The following is a 25,043-nucleotide window of genomic DNA, read 5'->3' on the forward strand; positions in this document are numbered from 1 at the left end:
ATACAATACACAGTACAATAATACAATACACAGTACAATAATACAATACACAGTACAATACAATTCTAGTCCACTGTTTTTTTGGCATTGCTAGACATGAGTGGTTTGATCCATGCGACTCTCTGGGACAAACATGTGGTTCCACTTTATCCTCTCAGAGTGGACTTCAGGGGGAGGCCAAGTACTGTACTGGTACTGGTACTGGTACTGGTACTGGTACTAGTTCCACATCTGCTCCATCACCTCTGACACTGCCACTGTTAGCACATTTACCCACTGGGGCAACTGGGGGTTCAGTATCTGGCCAAGGATGAGGATCGAACCAGCAACCTTCAGGTTGGGAGACAACCATTCCACCACCTGAACGAGTGTTCCTTTGTTACACCGTTTGGTGGTTACGTACACACGCCCATAAATTCATCACAAATGTCATTTTAAAAGTGTAGACTTGCTGGAGGACTAGTTAGAGAACTAGGAAGAACACACCAAGAACAATCGTTTCGGAGGTAAAAGTTTCCATCCAGGAGTGTATTACCATTAATCCTAAAGGCTCCATAAGGCGCCATAAGGCTCCATAAGGCACCATAAGGCTCCATAAGGCGCCATAGCATAAGCATAGTGGACAGTATGAAGTGTACCCAGACACTACAGTCATTTGTATCTTAGTGCTTTTACCGAGGCTACAAAGACTCATCTATAAACTGGATGAGGTTCACTCCAAATAAATCCCAGTTAGCAACATGAGGGCCATCAGATCCACGCTGCACTCTCCAGACACAAAGATGATCAAAGATGTCACAAAGCCTCTGCTACCCACTGGCATGTACACAAACGCCGTGCCTGCAATCGTTGCAAAGAATGTGCCTGGAACCCTTCTGAAGCGCACCCGGCTGGGAAAGATAAGAATGATGTCACGGAGCAGTGGACTCACCATCTCAAGTGGGGGAGGGGCTTAAGTGATAGCATCAAAACGTGTGGAGGCCAAAGTCTCTCAGACGAACCCTCAACGGTTTAATGGACCATCTGACTTAAAGGAAGAGTCTTCTGTGTACAATAAACTACCAAGACTAAATAAAAAGGGTGTAAAACGCTGAAAAACTTTACAGTAAACCCAAAAGGATTCATGACATGCTTTAATCGCCTGCTGCATTCCACTAAGGACTTAGCATCATATCTTCACTTGTGTTCTGTCAAAGCTAGTGCTAACGTAGCCAAAACAACTATGGTGCGTTCAAGGACTGAAGAACAAAGTGTGAAATGTCAGTGCTTGAAGAAGTGAAGCATAAAGCCATCAAGGTAAAAATGATTCCTGTGTGTTTTGACAGTGGTACGTGTATTTGTCTTGGCCTTGCTGCCAACTTATGGTGAATGAGATGTCTTGTCTGCAGAAAAAACAAGCTCTTTTTGAGGACTTTTTTTTCTTTTTTTTTTTTTAAACCAAAAATCAGCAAATTTGCAGGCTCCTGAATAATGAATTAGGAATGTGCGGGGATCCACGGTAATGCAATCGCTCCTCGCAGGTTACTAACAATAACCGATACGGAAAATGATCCAAATATTAAAGCACAGCCCACCCAATCACCCGTGACCACATCGGAGAGCGTAATAAAGACCTGTTATGTAATTCATGGAAGGAACGAATGCTCCTCTCATGCACTTCAAGACCAACTGCAAATAAGACTGGCGATAATCCACAGAGTCAGAGAAATTGCAGTAAAACAGCAGAATAAAAGTGATGGGACAAGTAAACGAGTCGTAGTACCGATGCTCAGTGCGAGTGCAGGCCGGCGGGGGCCCGGAGAGGGAGGAATGAAACAGTCTATCAGGGTAGGAATGCTCTAGTGTGAGTTAGTGATAGAGGCTTAGGAGGCAAAGCGTTAGAAAACAGATGGGAAGCAGCAATAAGGCTGCAAACATGGAGATTTAACAAAGGCTCTGACAATAAGCCAATCAGGCTTTCAAGCTAATAGGTAGAATGTGACGGGAACAATGCTTATTTGGATCACCACCAAGTGGTACAGCTACAGAAACATATTCCTCCATTTTGCATCATTCATTGAAATCGTACAGGATGCTCTCTTGCATGGAAGTCAACCTCTTAAACTTTGACCTTGAGACTTTAGCTTGCTAGAAGAAGAAATAAATAGTCAAAGCTCACTTTTTGTATGATTTGGTTTTTGTTGAAGATGTTTGCAAAGGGGTAGGGTTAGGGTTGTGTGTCTGTGTTTGTAGCATACCGCATGTGACAAACTAGTCCATAGCCAGCGCAAGCACAATGTACTGGGGTCTGGCAGCTGGAAAAGGTCATGCCGAGGTCACAACAGGACATAGCATTTTTTGGCGTTCCCCAAATCAAATCGCTTTGTTGGAGGAGAACGTAGATGTGGTGAGCGTGAAGGAATAAGATCTGAACACGCATGGAGGATGTAAGAAATATTACTGATTGCTAATTCCGCATGTGGGGTGCACCACACACACACCCCCACACACCCCCACACACACGAGTGTGCAAGTGCCAATTGACAAACAGGAAAACGTACGAAAGACACACGTTGGCTGCATGCACATAAGTGCCAGTAGAGTTTGTTTGACATGACAAAGAACCTCTGCGGCAGGTCAGCGATTCCGAAATCAGCACATCACACGTGCGCCCTTCGTGTGTCTGTGTTGCACGTAGACCAAACATACGACCGGTTGTGACCTCGGCTTAAGTCATACAGTATGTGCGTGATGGAAACATGACATCGTTGGCGGAAGTAAAAGGGTACCAAAGTAGTCCAGTCAAAAATTCTGAGGGAGAAAATCTGTCCGCTCGCGTAAAAGCCTCACACTGTGAGCCGGCTCTTGTGGCTTGCAAGCTATTCCCACCAGGGGAAGCAGGTCTCAGCACTCGGCCCTCAGTCAGGAGACCGTGGGAATGAGAAGCAGACCTGCCGTCAGTCGGTCGATCATGCAAAACAAGTCAACCCAATGAGTGTCGTTTGTAGATGATAAACAGTACTTCTCACGTTTGATAGTTTGTTGCTTTCATTGCTTCAACTTCCTGTCCACAGGTTTGACGTTCATGACGGTAAGATGCACTCAGGTGATACATGCATCATGCATGATGTAAGACCTCCCCCTTCAGCAAGCACCAATCATTGACTCTACGTGAGTGTTGGCTTTTTGGGGGGCATTTTGCAACACTTCTTCCAAAGCCTGCCAACAGTTTGCATTTTTTTATGTTAAAGCTGCAGTTGTAGGTTTCCTTCTGGGACCCAAAATGAAGCCAACTGTGATGTTAGCACATCCAGACACCCCGAAACACTTCATCTGTCATGCAGAGTACAAAGTAGAACTGAAAGAGCATCACGAAGCAGACTATTCCCATGAAAGTTGGAGAGCAGGTGAATGCACAGCCCACAAATAGCTGACTCCCCTGAAGAGACCACTGCGCCCTTCAGAGTGCTCTATCTCAGCCTCCTGGTGTCCTCGGAGGCTACATCTGCAGTGCAAGGACAGCGGCTTGGAAAGCGGGACATTGAGCGGATCTACGAGTGTACCCCTATCTCGTCCATCTCAGTGACTTGTCATCTGCTCCACAAACTGCACCTCAAGCTAAACCCCCCCCCCCCCCCCCCGAGATTCCAAAAGCCTTACCTTGGCTGCAAAACTTGACATGGCTCATGTCATTGCACGGCCAGGGGTTCCGGTCCATTTTGGCAAAAAGCAAAGTTGTTGGTGGAGAAAAGAAAGCTGTGTAGGAGCTGATGCAGCGACAAAGCAGCCTTGTCAAAGCTTTGGGACACAGCAAAAGAGACAGAGAGAGAGAGAGAGAGAGAGAGAGAGAGAAGGGAGGGTCCTGTTCCTGACGTTTGTCCTCTTGCTAACCACAAACTATCCAGCAACAACAACACGTACACGCTGAGCAGCGCACGCTAAGCTCATTAACCCGGCCATGCAAATGAGCTGGCAACCATGTGACACATACTTGCTTGACCTCCAGCGGCAAAGTAGAAAGAAGAGCGAACAAGAGACAGGGAAAGTTGGGAGCGCTTTTTGCAAAGAAAGGCGTGCTCAGCTTGAAGGGAAGAGAGAGAGAGGATGAGAGATAACCCAAGTGAGTGGGGGAGGAGGAGAGGAGAGGGGAGGAAAAATGACCCTCTCAGCCCAATGAGAAATACCAGTCTTCTTCCAGCGGGCGGGAAACAGAAGGGACAGAGCTGGCTCTACCCTAAGCGAGACGTGCATGAAATGTATGAGATTGTGCTCATGTGATGGTAACCTTGAAAAATATCACACTTTCACTGTATTCTAATTACAGCTCTTATTTTGAAATATCTTCATTGAAAAGAGAAAAAAAGTCAAATCAAAACAGTCATTTTTAAAAATATAATACCATGAAAGTGGAAGCTATGTATTGTGTTTTTCTTCAATAATAATAATAGTAATAATAATAATAATAGTAATAATAAGTACATTAAATGCAGTAGCCAATGAAGTCTACTGTGGCCAATCCTGCAACTCAAGTCACAACATAATCAATAAACATAAATAAACATTATTTAAAAACTGGTGACCGTACTGGAGCCGCTCAATGCTAACGAGGCAGCTAACGACTTTTGGCAACACATGGAAGCCCAGTTCTGACTGAGGAACAACACAGGACGGGACGGGGCGGGGCGGGACGGGGCGGGACGGGAAGTATTTCCACGTAGCGGCCGTGCTGGACCCCCACTTTCTCTCATATGGTAGAAACGCTATGATGCGTAATTGTAGCGGTTTGGAAAGCGTGACTTTTCCACACCGTGGTATACCTTGAAAGCGCTAACTGCCCATGCCTACTGTCAGGGGTGAGAACAATCCATAGGATATGCTTGGATCCTTCCTGAGACGATCTCAGCCCAACTCGCCGTTATTTGCTGACTCAGTGCTGTGTTCCCTAACGAGGGTTCTTCGAAGGGTGTGGTGTCGAGGTGTGGGGGCGTCGGGGGAGCCAGGTCCGGTTACATCAAAAAGGAGCCTCATAGAATGTTGTATCTTCATGACAAAACCCCCACACACTTGGCAGTATGGACTTTCCACTGTTTGCTCCCAACTTGTACGCCAGATGATTTCTACAAATGACAAGCCTGCTGTCTACCATGCCATCATCACCTCTCTTTTGACTCATCAGCGTCCTATGGTTACTACCCTCTTATTAGTGACGATGAGGCATGACTGCTGAATAGGAGCAAGACCTGGCAGGTCTGTCATGATGCTACGCTCCTTCTGGTCTCCAAACCTGGCCTTGAATTGTAGGATGAATGCTGTCAGCAAATGGGAGCTCATCTGAGAAAGCACAAAGGTGCTGTCTTCTCCCATCCACTCATAAACACATTATAATGGGACTTTCTTCCAACTGTGTACAGTATATGGCATCATAACACGACAGCTCTGCAGGAGAAGAAGATCAGTGTCGCAAACTTATATTCAGTTCCTGTTCAGAAACTTCTATGCAGATTGGATTGCTTTTAGCTGTTTTGACCAAATTCCAAATATCAAAACGGCATCCACTGATGTTTTGAGTCTGTGGCGGCCTCCGTCTTAAGTACTGAAAGAGAAGTCAGCATGCTAACGTGGACATTCATTGTTTACAATTGTAACAAATTCAGTACATCAAATTAGTTGCAAGCGACAAATGAAAGAGCCACGAGAAGCAGGCAAGTGATGTTCCTCAGCACTAATCACCTCCCCAGATGTTCCGTCAGCTACACTGGATGCCGTTTCAGCCTGGACAAGCTCACATGTGCACTCGTGATTCCATAAACACTTCCAGACAACCCCTTGTGCCCTGGCTATGACCTCCGGTGCACAAAAGGCATCCCAGCAGATTTCCAGTAAGACAAAGAACTACAGCAAGGCTGGTGTTCAGGTCATTCATGCTAATTTCAAATCCAAATGTGCGTACTGTATTCCCGCCTTTTGCTTTTTCTTGAGCTTATTTGCAACACAAGAAGCTTACAGTGGATCCTCGCATGTCTGTGGTATAGGGAGACAGCAGTTGACATAACAGATCCTGGGTGAGTCAGGAGCGCTGCAAAAAACTCAGCTTTGGAGATTCCGTAATCACGTTGTCTCATATCGCGATTTTCATGAAAAACGCTAAATGGTTCAACCCTACTTTGCATTACCGTCCTCATTTATCCAAGACTGGTGTGAAAGGGTGATGGGTTTGTGTTGTTCCGAACATTCATTTCCCAGGATACGAATGTGAGAAAGGGTTTGTGTTGTTCTGAATATTCACTTCCCACTGTATCTTATTATTGTCTTGATACAAATGTGAGAAAGGGTTTATGTTGTTCTGAATATTCACTTCCCACTGTATATCTGCTGACCTTGCCTACCAGGTGCTTGTTAAAAAATAGTAACTCTGCGTGCGAATGCCTGAGTTTCGGGGCCGGCCACCCCGTTCTCACGCTCGCACGAACAGACTGGTATAAAGAGGGGAGAGCGAAAACACCTAGACGGAGTCTGCTGCGGGTTGTGATCGAACGCCCAGCCGATTGACGCGAACTCTTCCACGGGTGTTGGCTCTCCACTCTGTTGGCGTAGGTAAGAGGCTTTTTCGCTGCAATCATATATCTTGTGTGTTGATGCTTAAATAAATACGCCCTTGTTTAGGCTAAAATACCTTGATGTGTCTGTGTCATTCTGTGTGCCGACTGAACACGATCCTCTAAAAATATTCTAAAACATTTTTGGCGTTGTCGGCAGGATCACGTTCAGCTGCATGCAGAATGGCTTTGTGCTGTATAAGAAAAGTGAAGAATACAGATGTCCTCACCATGGAGGAAGTGTTGTCAGGGTGGGTAGCCCCTGACGAGGTGAAAGGGATAGGCGCCGTCTTACGACAACGCGGGGGACGCCCTGGGCCGTGGGCTGGCGATATCCCTGTAGCAAGCGCGGAGGTGCTGTTACGAATGTTGAACAAGGTTGAATATAACGAGGAGGCACCCTTGAGGGGAACACAGGAGAGTTTGTGGATCTGTGCAGAGGCATGGAAGGAGCGTAATCTAGCGGTGGCGAAGGCCAACGCTCAGACGGCGCAACAGACCAAGCAGCTGCAGGATAAGGAAAAAGAGTTAAGGCGAATGCAGTGCATATTGGATAAGACCGTTATGTGCCTGTCGCAATTGATTCGTGCCGCCCGAAATCGTTCATCCCGTAAAGTTGATGCGAAGCAAGTTCGCTCCTTTGTGGCCGGGATGAGTGAAGATTGGGATCCCGGGGGTTGGGATGGGGACATATGGGGAGATGACCCAGACGAGAGGCTGGGACCTCTCCCCGATCCGCCCCCGGTTCGAAGTATTTATCCATCATTAAAGCAATTTAAGAAAATGCAACCTGTTACACGACGACATCAGGTGCAAGGCATAGCAGATATGAGGCAGATGGTGGACGCACAGGGGCAGCCTGTGATAGGAGAACACGGGCGGCCTGTGATGGAGCCTGTGCTTGAGGTGCAGGAACAGCGGTTGATTAAGGAGGACTTTACACAAGATGAGGTGACTCTGATTTTGTCGAGATATAAACAAAGGGAAGAAGAGGCGAGTTAAGTTTGAGGAGGAGGATGAATAGGATGAAGGCCAAGCCCAAGTCCTTCAGACTACCTGGTCCGCCACGGATATACGGCCTCATGTAGAATTAGAAATTTATTGGAAGAAATCTGTACAAAAGGTAACAGCGTTGGTGGACACAGGGGCTGAGGCCTCGTTGATTAGTGGAAATCCGGACAAAATTAAAGGAAAAATCGTGCCCCTAACGGGAATTGGGGGACAAGTAGTGTAAAAGTATAACACTACCACCAAAAATCGGACAAACGCCCATTAAAAAGTATACCGTTGTAGTCACTCCCATAAAGGAGTGGATAGTGGGAATGGACATTTTGACAGGAATGACTTTGCATTTAAGACACGGGAAGTTTATGTTTGGAGATCTTAGGAAAATAAAGTCTGTTTTGGTGGGAAAAGTGCACATGGCACCATTCCCCATACCTGAAGCGACAACGTTAATCTCCATGAAACAATATAGAATCCGTGGGGGTCAGGAGGAGATTACTAAAACAATAAAAGATAAGGAGAAATTGGGGTAATTTGTAGATTATGGGGGGAACAACCCGTGGTTGTACAAAAGGATGACAAAATTGCACAGTTAATAATTAAACCATGCAATATGACCCCAGTACAGGAGATTACTCCACCTGAGGTTGTTACTTTTAGAAGTACTAGAGGTTTTGGTTCAACAGATAAGGTGGGAGCTAAAGTGTGGGTGAAGCAGCGGGATGGTCCTCCACAACCCGCTGAAATTATAGCACAGGGAAATGATGCTACCGTGAGTGTCATGTATTCAGGACAGGAGAAATGGGTCAATGTACCTGTGTCAAAATGTTACTTAAGGGAAGATTAGAAAGTGTAGGATGCTATGTCCAACTGGGCTTCTTTGTGCAGGTAAATGATCAACTGGAAACGCTTTACTGGAGTGCCAAGGAGGGCTCGACATCGACAAGATGGCTGGGGACCGCGGACCTGGTGGTGCCGGCTCTTTGGTCACGCGCCTCCTTGCTCTTGGTGTCATGGTGGCCCACTATTGGGGAACAACCCAAGAAACGACCTGGAACGAGTGCAGGACCACGTGAGCTGTCCGGCAGGTCAAGCATGTCTGATGGCCAACATCACCAGTGACTGTAACATCTACGTCTGTTACACATGCCTGGCACAAACTCTTCACGTCCGAATGGCCCAAGCTACTCAGAGGACTGTGGTGTCATGGACAATCAAGTTTCCAAATCTCCCAACATGTCATCGACGACGTCGAGAGTGGTATGACACGCTGCTTGGAGGGACTGGAACGGTGTTGGGGGTGTCCAACACCATCGACGGGGAGGTCACGCGTACAGTGCTGTCGACCACTGGACAGTATACATCACGGGCGTTACACCAAGTTGGGGAGTGGTTACCTAACGGGATGGGTACACAATTGAGTAATGTCAATTTATGGACGCATCAGTGCAATTGGCAATTGACTATGTTTAACGAAACTTATCGCTCCTTAATGAATCTGACCCAAATTGCCAATTGGACTGCTTGTAATATGCAAATGTTACATGCACGCATTCAGAAGGAAAGGTTTATAACTGGAGTTTATACAGGGAATTATCATCAGTGGAGAAATACTTAGAATATTAGTCAAAAACTATGGCTCCAACTATTTCCGGAACAAACTGTTTGCAATAGCACCCAATGCAAAGGTTATTGGTATCAATACAATGTAACTCAAGTGAAAACTGTATGCCGATATGAAGTACTTCCGGTAATATCAATACATGGATATCATTATCTGCATGTGAGTGGAGAGTGGTTTGAAGCCGCAACAAATACGACTTATGACACTGATTTATGTGATAAAACTGATCAAGGGATGGTATGTACTTTACAGATGGGTCACGCTAATCCATGTTTGAGTGATAGTCAGGTAACATTATGTGATTGGAGTGTTGAGACACCACGAGACATGCTATGGCAGGTAGGGCCACGTTACCTATGCGTAGCTACCATGAGACAACACCCACAGTTACCTTCAGCTCCATTCGTTGGCTGCCTTAATGATGTACACCTGTGGCATTGGAATAATCAAACGTATTATCTCACCAATTACTCCCAGGAGTCCAGATTGTCAGCGGTGCAGTGGGAGGTTTTGCGCCACCCCTGGACTGTGTCTCTGGACCGGTTCAAATGCGCATTGGACCGGTCCACAGAATTGAAGGATCTGATACAAAGACCTAGGTACAATGTCACGCGGTTGTGGGTGTCCACATTAATAGCCGGGGATGAAGTGAAACATGTAGCGAGGCTAGTGCAGCAGAGTTCCGCCCATCATTGGTGGGATATTTTATCTGGAATGTCTGTAACTGCCAGGAAAACCATACTGCCACCCTTGTTTATTTTGGCAGGATGCTTAATTATATTAACCTTATGTAACGTATTCACTTGCTTGTATGTTAGACGAGCTAAAAGACAGCTTGAGAGAATAATTTTTAATCAGTGGTAGTAGTATGCGAATTGCTGTGTGTGAAAGCGATGCCCCTTTTGGGCTTACCAAAATTGAGGTAATTGTGGAAAGCGGGGGACCGGATATTTATGTTTGGAATTTTCATGTTGCGGGGAATATGATGTGGGGTGAATTTGTCTGTGACACACGGGCGGATTTACTTGAGAGGGTGCAACACAATCTGGTAAATTGGAATAATTGGGAGGGGAACATGATGAATAATGAAGATTTTATGAATTGAGGAAAATGATGTTCAGAACATCAAGAGTGGAATGTGAAAGGGTGATGGGTTTGTGTTGTTCCGAACATTCATTTCCCAGGATACGAATGTGAGAAAGGGTTTGTGTTGTTCTGAATATTCACTTCCCACTGTATCTTATTATTGTCTTGATACAAATGTGAGAAAGGGTTTATGTTGTTCTGAATATTCACTTCCCACTGTATATCTGCTGACCTTGCCTACCAGGTGCTTGTTAAAAAATAGTAACTCTGCGTGCGAATGCCTGAGTTTCGGGGCCGGCCACCCCGTTCTCACGCTCGCACGAACAGACTGGTATAAAGAGGGGAGAGCGAAAACACCTAGACGGAGTCTGCTGCGGGTTGTGATCGAACGCCCAGCCGATTGACGCGAACTCTTCCACGGGTGTTGGCTCTCCACTCTGTTGGCGTAGGTAAGAGGCTTTTTCGCTGCAATCATATATCTTGTGTGTTGATGCTTAAATAAATACGCCCTTGTTTAGGCTAAAATACCTTGATGTGTCTGTGTCATTCTGTGTGCCGACTGAACACGATCCTCTAAAAATATTCTAAAACAACTGGCTTCTTAACATTGACAGTGGTTAACTTCTTTTTACACTTTCCTGATGATTCCTATTTCCACGGGAAACTAATGGTTGACCAGCACTGCTGCAACATGTTTATTCTTCAAAATGAGCATTTACAATTCCAAAAGTAAATATTCCAAAAGCAGGCATTTCTCAAAGCATCCACAGAACATCAACAGAACGTCAAACGTTCATGTCAGGCCTTAAATATCAAGCCTCATGCCGGAAACTTTACAGTCCCACTGCAAATAGACACACGATGACAATGCTGACCTTCTGTGGCATTTTACACTCTATTAACACCCAGCAGCGTGCCCGCACGCACGCACGCACGCACGCACGGCAAATAGAACGGACAAAGCCTTGAAGTTTGGATTGCTGGGCTTGCAAGTGAAGTGTTCAAGAAGTCAAGGTGAACACAAAGGAAAGAAGAACATACAGCATAGTCCAAAAATGTGGTCTGATGGTGTAGTCCAGGCAGGGATCAGCTATGGAAGGATACCATGCGTCCACCCGGACTCCTGTGGGCAGCATCATTCTGCTCTATGCAACATCCATCCATCCATCTTCTATACCTAGCTCTAGACAACAGCCTCATCCAAATAAGAACCAAAACAGTAATTTGCCTCTTAGTCAACTTTATAATACCAAAACAGACAAAGTATTCTGTTAGAGAAGATGTGGGTATTTATGTACGATAGGGGTGTCCTAATTCAATATTGATGTCGGATATTGGTCCGATATCAGCACACACAAAAAAGAAAGTCAGAATATATCGGCCTGCATCTAAAATCCCTGATATCGGCACTCCAGTACAAGCAGTCCATTCCAGACTCTGCTCCAGAGCCCACATGATCACAACAGCGTGTGCTAACGTGCTAACAAAGTAGGAGTGAGGTCGGCCCTGTGGTGGTTTTTTGAAGCCCTTAAAAGACATTGCAGATGATTACAAAAGTTGTCAAGTTTGCCGCGGTGGTACCGAAACAAGGAAGTTTAATACGAGCAACCTGATTGCACATTGAAGCGGCATCACAAAAAACCAGCATGAGGACCACCGCTGCCTCGAACATCCAACACTGTCCCAAACATTTGCAAACGGGGAGCGGCAAAAAGTCATTAGCTCGAAGAGGAAAGAGCCGGCCTCTGTTGTGGCGAGTACGATAATGTTGGCTTGAAATGCCTCATTGAGCACCTGGATCCTCACTCCATGATGTCTACACTGTGTTGTCCAAAAAGTACCTGCTGTTGCTTCCCTGTTTGACTAATTGCACTTGATCAAGCCTTTTCTAGCATTCCACAATACTCAATAACTCATAAAAGCATGTAGGATATTGGTATCTGATGATACCCAAGGCTGCAATATCAGCATTGTAACGGGAGTGAAAAAGCTCTATCGGGACATTGGTTGTTTGCAACACGTCTGCACTTTCCACTAAAGCCAATACCGTCGATACAAGGAAACAGCAAAATAAGCACCTCAAGTAACACAAGTGTCACGACATACGTTGTGTGGAACACCAGTCTTGTTCCGGGTCTTCCACGGCAGCTGAACAAGCTTCTGACAAAGCAGAGGTCAGTGCCAAGGGCATTGCCAAGACAGCCCAGCTCAAATCCCAAGGACTATAAGTGGCTCATCATAAATCACCACTAATTCCATAAACTGGGCTGCTGGCTTTTAAAGACCCACCACGCTGGACTACTGGGATTGAGATGGGATTTCAAAAGAGACACAAAAGACACACAGAAGGGAATCCACTTACTGTAGACGTTATTTTACAACCCCCAGATACCACTTTCTGCCATAGTCGGCTTTGATTGGTTGTTTTTCTTGTGTAATCGTAGACAGTCAGTCATGAGGTCAGTGATGTTCACATCATAACATTTCATTCAGCCTCCTCTACACCTTCTTCCTTTGCCCTTTGCTTAGCAGCTGATGATGACTTGGCATTCATATGCAGCTGTTGTCGTCGTCCCTTGAGGGGAATGCATAGAAAGATGTGAATGAGTGATGAGGCTATGCTATGTGCTTGGAGCAGATGAACGGCGCCCACACTCAGGTGCAGTCACACAGCTTCAATACAAACTCCTCGGTTTCTAATCATTTTTACATTCATACGCTTTTGCAATAAATACAGTATGTTAAAAGTGTAGAGAGACTTTATGGACATGCTGCATAATCAATCAATGTGATAGTTCCTAGCGTTGCACGTTCATGATAGCCACCATCTTGCATATTACAAAGAAAAAGACTTAATTGCCTTACTGCGCGGACACACATCATCAACGTCACAGTTGTACAATGAGGGTGGGGCATCGTTTGAATTTGAATGATTCTGGTTCGGATTCGGATTCCTTGTTTCCATTCCGATTCCTAACGATTCTCGATGTGGATGCTTTTAAGAGGCAGGCTGATGAAAGTTTGCATGGTTTAAATGAGGCTGCTAACCAGAGTCTGAACTTCTCCATGAATTGTTTCATATCATTGCATATGCATTGCTTGCTGCTGTAACAAGTGAATTTTCCCTGCTGTGGGATGAATAAAGTACATACAATACAATACAATACAATACATCATCAAGTTTATTATGAATTTCAATGAGTTTCTAAATATCAAAGGATTCCACTTGAATAGAAATGTTATGGCGTCTCGCTTTACAGGAGCACACTTTCACAAAAGATGTTTACCTTTATTTTGTTAACACAAGTAAATAGTATATAGCCCAAAGCGCTGTTATTTTGAAGGCTGGAAGCATGTCATGTGAGTTGAGAAGGTCCCTTGCATTGCCTAGCCGCAGTTGTAGCTGCCGTCTTTTACTTACATGGAACTTCCACATCAGCTAGCATCCTAAAACCCTGGCTTTCTTTGGCATGACACGTGATGGTTTAGAGAGACCGTGACACACCTCATTTGTTCTTTCACTCCCCTCTTGCTCATTGCTCACAGGAAGTCCCACCTAGCGCATCCAAGACGAGGCAGTCTGGTATTTCTACACCATGAATGTACAATGCCAACATGAATCACCTCCTTTGCATGATATCATTGTGCTGCGTGATGATATTGTGTCGCATGATATCATTGCGCTGCAGGATGATATTGTGTCGCATGATATCACTGTGTTGTTATCAAGTAAAGCCAAACTTTTTAGCCGCTTCTTCTTGCGGTCGGCAAAGTGTGCATCGCAGCTACGAATAAAAGGAAAAACATTTGAACGATCGCAGGAGAATCGGAATTTCAGCCCCATCGATGCCCAACCCTAAATATAATCAACACCACCAATGGCCCCACATCCAACAGCTGAAAAAAAGAACAGTCGATGAGTAACAAGACCACCGTGGAGCCCCCACCCACCCAATCAGACCTGCCAATGAAGTCAATGACTCAGGGCTGGCGTACATTTGGGTCAGGTTCTAAAATAGAAAGCCATGACTCGTGTCATCCTGAGCCCAAATTCAAGATGAAAGAACTACACGGCGGCTCGATTTGGTCGTTACCGAATGATCCAAAAGTGTCACTGTTGGTCACGTGGCATGACAGACTTGAATGCCAATGGAAAGAAACTTTGTGGGGAATGTTTGGTTTGTGTGGCCGTGCTTGACAGCTTTCTATTTCTGTCTGCGCCCTGACAAGCTGACAGCAGGTGCAGCACAATGAACAACTGGACCCCCAGCACCCCCCACCACGGCTCCCACTTGGAAGAACTTCAGTGACCGCCCAAAGCCTCTAAAAGCTAGCAACTTTAGCCGCATGTATCGATAAAGAAACACCTGAAGGTGTAAGCAACTGTACAGTGGAACGACTTGATCAGTAGAAGCTAGAATGCATCGTGTCAGCACAAACTAATCATTTATGACAACATGGATCAAATATGCTTTGGCCTGCTTGCACAAATAGTTGCCTTTACTGACTGGTGAGCCAATCAAAAGTCCACTAGGACTTTGAGTACTGACCCCAAGTTAGGGAAAGGCAGCTTTAAGAACCAATTCTACTGGAGAGCCAAGAAGATCTTTGCACCTTTTAGCTGTACTGCAATCATCACCATGAATAAAAAACATGCACTGTACCTTCTTCTTCATTGGTTCCAAGTTTACAACGATTTGTGTTTTCACGTCCTCGTGTAGGTCAGCGTTCTAGAAACTTCTAGCACAAGACATAAAAGATGGACTGATGGGTGGACCTGCTGTGCCAAACGCCTCCACCCACTTTCCATCTCCCAGCCTCCTTTAGTGGGGTGCATGTGTTGTGGATACATCAGGCGGGAGCCCAACGGGGGCTGAGCTAAATTCAGAAGGGTGCTCTCCCAACTTCATCGATACAGACTGGGATCAATCAGGTGACAAGAGTGACAGGTGGGGGTCACAAGAGAGACACGGAACACAACATTCACTTGGCAACGACTTGATCCGATTACGACCAATCACGTTTTGGTTTTGTTTGCTTGTGCCTTCATAGCAAGGCTGTGCAATTCTAGAACAATGTGAATCATTGTAGTCCCAGTCTTTCCCATACATGCATTTATTTGTGGTGGCCTGCCACAAATACTCTTGGAATGCCACAACCTGGTGGAGTAGATGGATGGCATGGTCACTTCTGGGTGCTTCTCCATAAGCACCTGCTCTGTCAGAGAATAAGAAGATGTAGCAGGAGAGATCAGCGTAGCCTCTCGAACGCTACATTTAGCAAGTATTCACACTCCTCTACATTCTGGTCCTCAAAAAAGAAACCCCAAAATCTGTCAACTTTTGGTGGTCTTTTTGGTCACTTTTAGAGAAGAACATGGAAGTATGGCTCGTGGATGCGACACCGACACTCAACTTTCACTCACAAGTGCAACAAGTTGCACTTGTGAGTGAACAAGCACTGTGACGAGTGACTTGCGTGACTCGAGTATGAAACTGACTCATAAGAACTAGTCAGTAGTGAGCACTTCTATGCATGCACTGATATTATGTACTGTATGTTCATAGATAGATATCATTATATTATATTATACATGTTCATAGATAGATATTATTAGATTAGATTATACATGTTCATAGATAGATATTATAGACAGTTTAGACAAGTTTGACTGTATAATCTATCTATCTATGAACATGTATAATATAATATAATGATATCTATCTATGAACATGTATAATATAATATAATAATATCTATCTATGAACATGTATAATATAATATAATAATATCTATCTATGAACATGTATAATATAATATAATGATATCTATCTATGAACATGTATTGTATAATATAATAATATCTATCTATGAACATTATGAACATGTATAATATAATATAATGATATCTATCTATGAACATGTATTGTATAATATAATAATATCTATCTATGAACATGTATTATATAATATAATAATATCTATCTATGAACATGTATAATATAATATAATGATATCTATCTATGAACATGTATAATATAATATAATAATATCTATCTATGAACATGTATAATATAATATAATAATATCTATCTATGAACATGTATAATATAATATAATGATATCTATCTATGAACATGTATTGTATAATATAATAATATCTATCTATGAACATGTATTATATAATATAATAATATCTATCTATGAACATGTATAATATAATATAATGATATCTATCTATGAACATGTATTGTATAATATAATAATATCTATCTATGAACATGTATTGTATAATATAATGATATCTATCTATGAACATGTATTGTATAATATAATAATATCTATCTATGAACATGTATTGTATAATATAATGATATCTATCTATGAACATGTATTATATAATATAATAATATCTATCTATGAACATGTACAGTCATGTACAATGTAGTGCAATCATAGCCAAGGTTTTTACTTACTAAAAGGAAGCTAGAGGCTTAATAATAACTGATAGAATATATCCACCACCCACAGAACAAAGCTGTGCTAGTAATGTCTTACGCTTGTTTTTAATATTTTACTTTTTATACGGCAGAGTGTCATTACAGCTTTAGTTCATCAGGAAGTGACGGTGGGCGTCCCGAGCAGGAGAGCTAGGCTCAGTGCTAGCTGTGAGTTTGGAGAGAGTTGGGAAGTGTGTTTATGTTGGCGTGGATGTAAAGTCCTGCAGTGTTCTCCGCTGTTAATAAAGCCATTAAAGTGCATCGGCGACGTGAGTCTCTCCTTCCCCACAACAAGCGGCATTACAGTATTGACCAGTGCACACCAGGAAATAAACGGTGTCATTTCTTACAGGCATTGGCTGGACAGCTATGTAGTGGGGCTTGTTTAACCTTTGCCTTGTGGGCAAGCAGGAAGGAGAGACGATGCTGAGAGATGTGTGTGTGTTCTGAGCTGCTATCTGGTGGCCACGTTCAATAAATAAAGTTGGCAGAAGCAACAGGAGAAGTTTCCTTCTTTGCTTCGGAGCTGAATAACACTGACAAGTTAACAGACTAGTAGCGAACGGAAAAGAAGACGGCTTTGTTTGTGTCGAATACAGAAGATGAGGACTTTGATGGATTTTTGGATGAGGATTGATGAAAAATAACGTGAGTACATTCTAAAATACTTCAATTAAGTACAACCGTACTCAGTTTTGCTCCCGCTGCCGCATGCATGCTAGCGTATGTTTTTTTTTTATTGTAGCGTGGCTGGGAGCACGTCCTGTTCCCAGCATACTTTGCGGTAATGTTTTGGTGCAAATGCTCTTAAAGTTACATGTTTGACCAGGAAATAGCAAGCTCAAGAAGACGGCTTTTTTATGTGGAACAACTGACAGTTTGTGTGGATCTTGTGAATGATTGTGACTGAGCTAGGACTCAGTAATTAAAGTCTACACACGGCGGCTTCATTGATTGAAAAAGAAAACTTTTTTGTGCATGAAGCTTCTACTTGAGTTGGTAATTTGGCCGCTATATGCAGTCAGATATTGACCAAGGGAGACAAAATGGGTGGCCGCTGGCCGCGTTAGACAGGTGACTGCTATACACAGGGTCTATAACATGTACATTTGCTGGGGGGGATTTTTCAGTGGCTGCTATAGGCAGGTGGCCGTTCTATAAAGGTGGCCGCTAAGACAGGTTTGACTGTATTATATTATATAATACATGTTCATAGATAGATATTATTATATTATATGATACATGTCCATAGATAGATATCATTATATTATACAATACATGTTCATAGATAGATATCATTATATTATACAATACATGTTCATAGATAGATATCATGATATTATATAATACATGTTCATAGATAGATATTATTATATTATATAATACATGTTCATAGATAGATATCATTATATTATACATGTTCATAGATAGATATCATTATATTATATAATACATGTCCATAGATAGATATTATTATATTATATAGTACATGTTCATAGATAGATATTATTATATTATATAGTACATGTTCATAGATAGATATTATTATATTATATAATACATGTTCATAGATAGATATTATTATATTATATCATACATGTTCATAGATAGATTATATTATATATAGTGGGGGCTTCATGCGACAAGATTTGGACATTGCTTTTAAGACAAGTACCATGAAACCATATGAAAGATATGAAATATGTTACCTTGCATTAATCCTCACCAAGCTAAACTCAGAGACAAAGAGACTGTCTGACTGACAAAAGGGCTCACTCCATTCATGCCGTTGTTCTATGTGCCAAGGTGCCACTTCTTTTTCATTTATTGTGTGATGAATGTATTTATTATCGTCCCACGCTGAGCGGCCATGAAGGAGAAATCTTGTCACATTTTAGTCTGACGAGATCTTGTGACATCCGGAATTGTTAAGCTTGGACTTTCCATTACGGACCATCGGTGAGGTGGAAAACCCTGCTGTGTCTGCCTGTGTGCTTTCTTCTTATTCATTACTTCTTTTGTATGGCTTTTGATGTGTCACAGTATTTTTACAGTTATTTCAATGACTCCATTAAAATGGGTCATTTGTCATTTGGATGCTGCATAAAAAAGAAGATATAAACACAACATATAAAGTATTACGTAGTAGTTTCATATCCAAGAAAGAGCAGCCTCCAAAACAAATGTGAGGAGTATTTTCATCTACTCTACTCTACTCTACTCTACTCTACTCTACTCTACTCTACTGGCAGCCTTTCAGCAAACACCACCCTCTAGTGTTCATCCAAGGCATTACAACCTGCATCTCTGGTTCTGTTCTGCTTTGCTGTGTCAATGCCACATGGCTGCATAATGTAAATGTTCTTCATGGACGAACGAGTCCCTCAAGGTACGTGGTCATGCTGGGTTTTGGACTTGGAATAAGCTTGGATACAAAAGAGTTTCAGACGCTTCGGCGCCAACTCAGCACAGAAACAAATGACTTTTTGCATGACACCTAAAAAAAGCTTCACTTCAGTTCAGTGTTTCAACAAATATAATTTTCAATTATTTACAGGTCCAAGAGCTGAACGCTGCTTGCCAACACGCCTCGTCTGCCAACACCACAGCAAAAGGAAGGCAGGAGAGTTCCGCGTTTGTTTGTCCATAAACACTAAAAGAATGTGGTCAGCTTCTTCTCCCTACGCTCAGGAAAGACACCTTCAGCAATTTAGGCTCTTGTAGAACCTTGACGCTGGACCTACTGCCTAGAAATGTATTCACACGGTAAGTGAGGGGACAGGAAGTGTTTATGAGGTCTGCTTGGTAAACAAATCCGGTGTTCGGCTAGCGACAGTGCCAAGGAGATGCCAGAGCTTGAAAAGCCTCTATGGTTAAGGTTTCCTGTTTGGGAACACTTGGCCTTCCCGCTGAAATAAGATGAAAGCAGCGTGTCACCATTGTTCAGTAGAGATGGGGGTGTGGGGGCGGGGCTGCAAGCTGGAACCATGAATACTTTTATTAACACTTCAACCAATGAGACACTCTACTTTACTACAAATGAAACATTCATTCACACTCTTCAAACTCTTACTGCTACACTCAGACGAGTGTTTACTAACAACCCAGTATTCATTTAGGATATCAGCAAAAAATAATAAAAAGTATTTGATTGTATTGGCCTGCGTCTAAAATCTCCAATATCAGCGTTTGGATACCAGCCGTCCATCTCCAGTACTTCTACGCAGCAGCACCTGAACAGAACCACATGATCACAACAGCTAACGTGTGCTAAAGTGCTAACAAACTAGCAACCCTGGTGGTACAGAACCAGTGAAGTTGAACACGACCAACCCCATCATGCTTGGCAACGCCGCCTATTGTGTCATGTAGCAGCTGCTCACGTCTCCTATTTCCAACAACACGGACGTGTGTGCAAAGTTTGTCCATCAGACCCAATGCCACTCAAGGATGATCTCGTGCTACAGCAATCACGTGCACAAATGACTGCTTGAAGTCATTCGGGTAGATGAATGAGATAAATAAAGTATTTAATCTCATGTCATGTGAGAAGAAGAAGAAGTGTATCCATGCTGACAAGGTTGTCAGTGTTTGTGTGTGCTGACCTCTCCTTGCCCCCCGCCAGCATACACTAGCAAAGGAGGAGCAGAAGATGAACCTCCACTTGGTTGCCCCAGCAGAGCAACACTTGGTTTCAAACAGACAAACAGACTGTGTGCAGGGTGAGAAGGGTCAGCTGTGGTCCGGCCTGCACGTCTCCCACTGATACGAAATACACTAACTAGCTAACACTAACGAGCACTAACACAAAATAGCAGTCAGTTTTTACACTCCGCTTACTTGATGGAATCCTTTCTGGTTATTTTTCTGTTCTCAACACGCCTTGTTTAACCTGAAAAAAAAAGAAAGTCTTCAAAAACAAAGGCAGCAAAATGCCAAAGAAAGCTGAGTTAATAGTTTTGATGCTAAAGATTGACTGTGTGGTCCCGCCTGCTAGCTGGTGTCTTTTCAGACTTACTTTACACAACATTTGCTGTAAAAGTCAAACCTCACTTTTTGTACCCCCCAGCATGATTTGGTTTTCATCTCAAATGTTGCCTCACTTTTCATACAATATTGCACACAACAAACTAGCACGTTTGTCCTGTAAAGTACCCTTTTGCAAAAAAGAGTGGTCAAACAAAGCACCCGACACCTTTCTGACTCACTGTGCATCTTTTATTGAGTAACACTGCAAAATAACCCCCATGTGGCCAAGGAACGTTGTGAGTGGCAGAAGGTGAGAAACACTCTGGAATTCAGTCTAACTTCATCCAGTCCTCATTTATTTATCATTTCACGTTGTTCTCTTCATGGAAAACTACAATTAGTTCTATAACAAAACGTTTTTTTGGTTTATATTTTTGGGTGTCTGGAATGGATTCATTGGTTTTAGATTATTTTTCCTAAGGGAAAAATTGCTCTGATTTTTGTATGTTTCAGTTTTCGTTGGACCTTTTGAAACAAACTGATGACAAAAACCAAGTTGATCAAAGCCGTTTGTTCTCCGATGTGTCGCAGACACTAAAACCTCTCAACGCCTGAACGTTTGTGTCCAAAATAGTTGAGTGGTGATTAAGGCAGAGAGCAAAAGAGGTGCGCTTGGTTGGAGGATTGGAACGTTATTTTGGGTCGACCAGGCAGCCCAACCAAACCACAGGTTGAACACAAGATACTGTACATGTGTCATACTGAAGAAGCTGCATTGCAGGTGGACCTTCATGTCTTCACCAGAGCATCTGCTTCCAATAGCTTCACCGCCTCCTCCGGGCCAGAACCCCAGCTTTATGGGCCAGGGCCCCCAAAATGATGATGTAACAGCCAGCAGACTTATGTAACAACGCCCTTCTGGCACTTTCTCTCTCTCAGCTCCACACTCAAACCAAGGTAGTCACTCAGGACATCCAATCTTTGACTGTTTGCACTTGTTCTTTAAAAGAAAATCATCAATACTAATTACTTGGACATTTTAGCTTTTTTTCTAAAAAAAAAATATCAAAATAAATAAAAATCAAAAGATTTGCATCCTGGATAAAAAGATAGATATTTAGTGAGGAATGTAAAGTGGAGTTTATTTTTCATGCATTTTGACATTTATCAATTATTAAAAGGCTCTCGGGCCGCACGGGGGTCTAGTGGTTAGCATGTTGGCCACACAGTCACAGCCATGAGGTTCGAATCTCCGTTGGGCATTTCTGTGTGGACTTTGCATGTTCTGTGTGTGGGTTTCCTCCCACATTCCAAAAAAGATCGGATCAGTTGTACTTTTTCGTAGTACTTGAAACACTTGATGCTGCCCAGCCTCACCCTGACCCCACCTCCAGTGGCCCCCCAAGTAAGTTGACTTTTACACCCTGACACTAGAACTAACTAGCTAATTCTTCTTATTCTTCTTATTCTTCTTCTTATTATTATTATGGCTGCAAAGCAAAACAGCATGAATGAAGAGCTACTGTAGAAAAAGAGCATCGTGATGATGATGAGATGGCACATAGACTGTCACATTCCTGATACTGCTGTGACTTATTTTGGTAGATCATTACACTACCTGACTGTCCCACAGGAAGGAAGACAAAACAGTGGAGCTGCACAATGAGTGGATGTTTGTCTTAAGTATACAATTAAAGGTGACGAGCTGATAACCACTTTTATTTACCCTCAGTGTGGGCTTCCTCATGTACGTACACAATGCATGCAGTACAGTGCAGTACAGTATAGTACAGTACAGCTATTGTGCACACTGTACATGTGCATGCATGTTATTTTGCAGCTGGAGAAAGTCAAATCAAAACTCTCTCTCTCTCTCTCTCTCTCTCTCTCTCTCTCTCTCTCTCTCTCTCTCTCTCTCTCTCTCTCTCTCTCTCTCTCTCTCTCTCAGCAAGCAATGAAGTTCATCAACCATTTCAGGTATTTTAGCAGGCAGCTGGTGGTGAAAGTATAGCAGTTACTTCAAAGAAAACACGTTGTCATGAGTATCTTGGTGCGTCCAGTGCAGGCCGGAATGAAGTTGCTATCATACAGATAATGTTGGCACTGGAATCCTGCTCTATTTTCAAATGATATTAGAAGAGGGACACAGCAATTTACAAGTAGTGGATTTTTCAATGGCGTCTGGTAGACCCAAGAGTTTCTCTGCTGAATGGCAATCATTCAAGTTTAGTTTAGTTGATTATTATCATTATTATCATTATTATTCTTATGGAACCACATTAGTCACTGCCTCACCAGGGACTATTCTTCCTGGGGTCCTCCACCACAAGACAAAATTCCAAACAAACATACACTGCATATATATGCTCCATCCGAAGACCTCATTTCCACATATACAAGTCAACAGCAACTCTTTCTACTGTCTGTCATGTATATTAAAAAGTAGTCTTAGGTAATTGCTCCACATTTAACCCGTTCAAGATGAATCATGTAAGTTAACTTCATTATTTCAACCTTTCTCAGCTACGTCCAAACAACCACTTTAGACTTTCCATGTGGAAAACAGACTAGAAACAAACACGCACTCACCGTTTCCGTTCGGAGTACAACCGGGTCAACAGGTCGCCTGTCGAACCAACGAACATCCAAAAAACAAACTTTTGGCGCATCCCGCACGTACACAACCACACGCACACACCGCTGTCGGTCACTGCCAACGCCGCCTGATGTATTGTCAGTCACTTCCGTCAAGCGATCGTAATAAAATCACCGACTTCCGGTACGACACTTTAAAATAAAAGCTTGCAAGCATGATCGTCCATTTTGCATCTCGTAGCCTCTTAATCTTTACACTCCAACACGTCATACTTTTTACTGTTGCTGCTTATGAACATAATTCCTTGAAATAATACTCGATTGCGGTATTTTCTTTTTGGGGGCCTTTACTTTGAAGAAAGAATTGGATTCATGTATGATAACTTGACTTCCACTTCAGTACTCGAATGATGATGGAAAGTATGGTTCTTTGCGGAGAGCCGGTTCTTTTAGTTCGGTTCCCATTCCCACAGAGGAGTCAAGACGTTCATACTGATATTTTAGCCTCACTTAGCAAACACGAATGTGTGTGTGTGTGTGTGTGTGTGACATTTACTGTTTCTATGAATGTTTATTTTTATTTATCACTGCCTCATTTTATGCATTTTTTGTTACAAAAGTATTATTTATTACTTTGAATCCAACTTTTCATTGCACGAAAACATGAAAAGTGTGTACACGACCTCAACATTGATACACTCCATGCAAGAGGAATGTGATACTTCATTCATCTGGAAGTGAAATTCACGTTTCCAGCAGCTCTGCAAAAAGGTCATCATGAAGTAATCACAAAATAAAACAACCAAGGCAAGACATGAAAGATAAGAAAAATAAGAATAAATAAATAGACAAATACAGACAAGATCCAGTCAAATTAAAACCTAATAATATTCATAGTAAATACCGTCATGAAACCCCCAATAAAATCACATGGTGCACGTGTGTTCAACATCTTCTAATGAAGGCGTTTACATGCATTTTAAAAAGCTGCTTTCAAGCCAATTCATGCAGCAACTGAGTCGTCTTTCATCATACTGTCCATGCAAAGTCATCTTCAAGGTGCTGTCAGAGGGCGCTAACTTTCAAACGTGCTGCAAGCATTATATCCCGCCCACTTCCTGCTTCCACCTACGCTCAACGTAACACACAGACGCACAACAGTTCTGTTCGTTGCCAGCTAATAATAGCCATTTGGCAAAGTTTAGCTCCTAAGGTTAGCTATCATTGAATGTGGAGCCTCTCCTGACAACATCATGACAACATGAACATTGCTGATTACCTGTGTGTGTGTGTGCACGCACTATGAACATATATGCCAATACTCGCCAGCCGTCAGTGGTGCTATTCTCGTATTTGCTGTTTGAAAAAGAGCACCTTGAATTGTGTGTCCGTGCAAATGTGCAGCCAGTTTCCACTTTGCTGTGCAGTCTTGGCAAAATGATGAAAACCAGCATATTGTGTTCATTGGAACTAAAAGTGACAAACATTAGCGCTCCTTCAACTCATGGCTTTTTCAAGGACAAAGTGCTTCTCTTCTGTTGTGAAAGACTTTTGGACGGACGTGGAAATGCACAGCAGTGCTTGAGGTTGTTCCCTGTGGCTGCGGGATGGTCTCCAAGGTGACGTTTTTTAGGTGGGAACCAGTAGAATGGCAAACAAGGCAAAAACACAGAGGAGGAGTTCATTTGG

The 25,043-nt window shown here is 43.0% G+C and overlaps 1 protein-coding gene across 10 annotated transcripts in view; it reads right to left on the minus strand.

Annotated features, from left to right (window-relative positions):
- Positions 1-23,496, minus strand: part of svila (supervillin a) — a 68,963-nt gene extending 45,467 nt beyond the window's left edge. For 3 of the 10 annotated variants that reach the window (XM_054765288.1, XM_054765286.1, XM_054765285.1), the window contains exon 1: positions 3,640-4,025. In XM_054765288.1, coding sequence (XP_054621263.1) covers positions 3,640-3,697 — 58 coding nt within the window. In that variant the 5' untranslated portion in view covers positions 3,698-4,025. Of the gene's footprint in view, positions 1-3,639; positions 4,027-14,954; positions 15,013-23,348 lie in introns of those variants that run through there. The other 7 variants (XM_054765284.1, XM_054765283.1, XM_054765287.1 and 4 more) reach the window with 5 other exon arrangements.
- Positions 23,497-25,043: the final 1,547 nt, after the last annotated feature.

The sequence above is a fragment of the Dunckerocampus dactyliophorus genome, chromosome 21 (assembly GCF_027744805.1).
Source record: "Dunckerocampus dactyliophorus isolate RoL2022-P2 chromosome 21, RoL_Ddac_1.1, whole genome shotgun sequence".
Taxonomy (NCBI): domain Eukaryota; kingdom Metazoa; phylum Chordata; class Actinopteri; order Syngnathiformes; family Syngnathidae; genus Dunckerocampus; species Dunckerocampus dactyliophorus.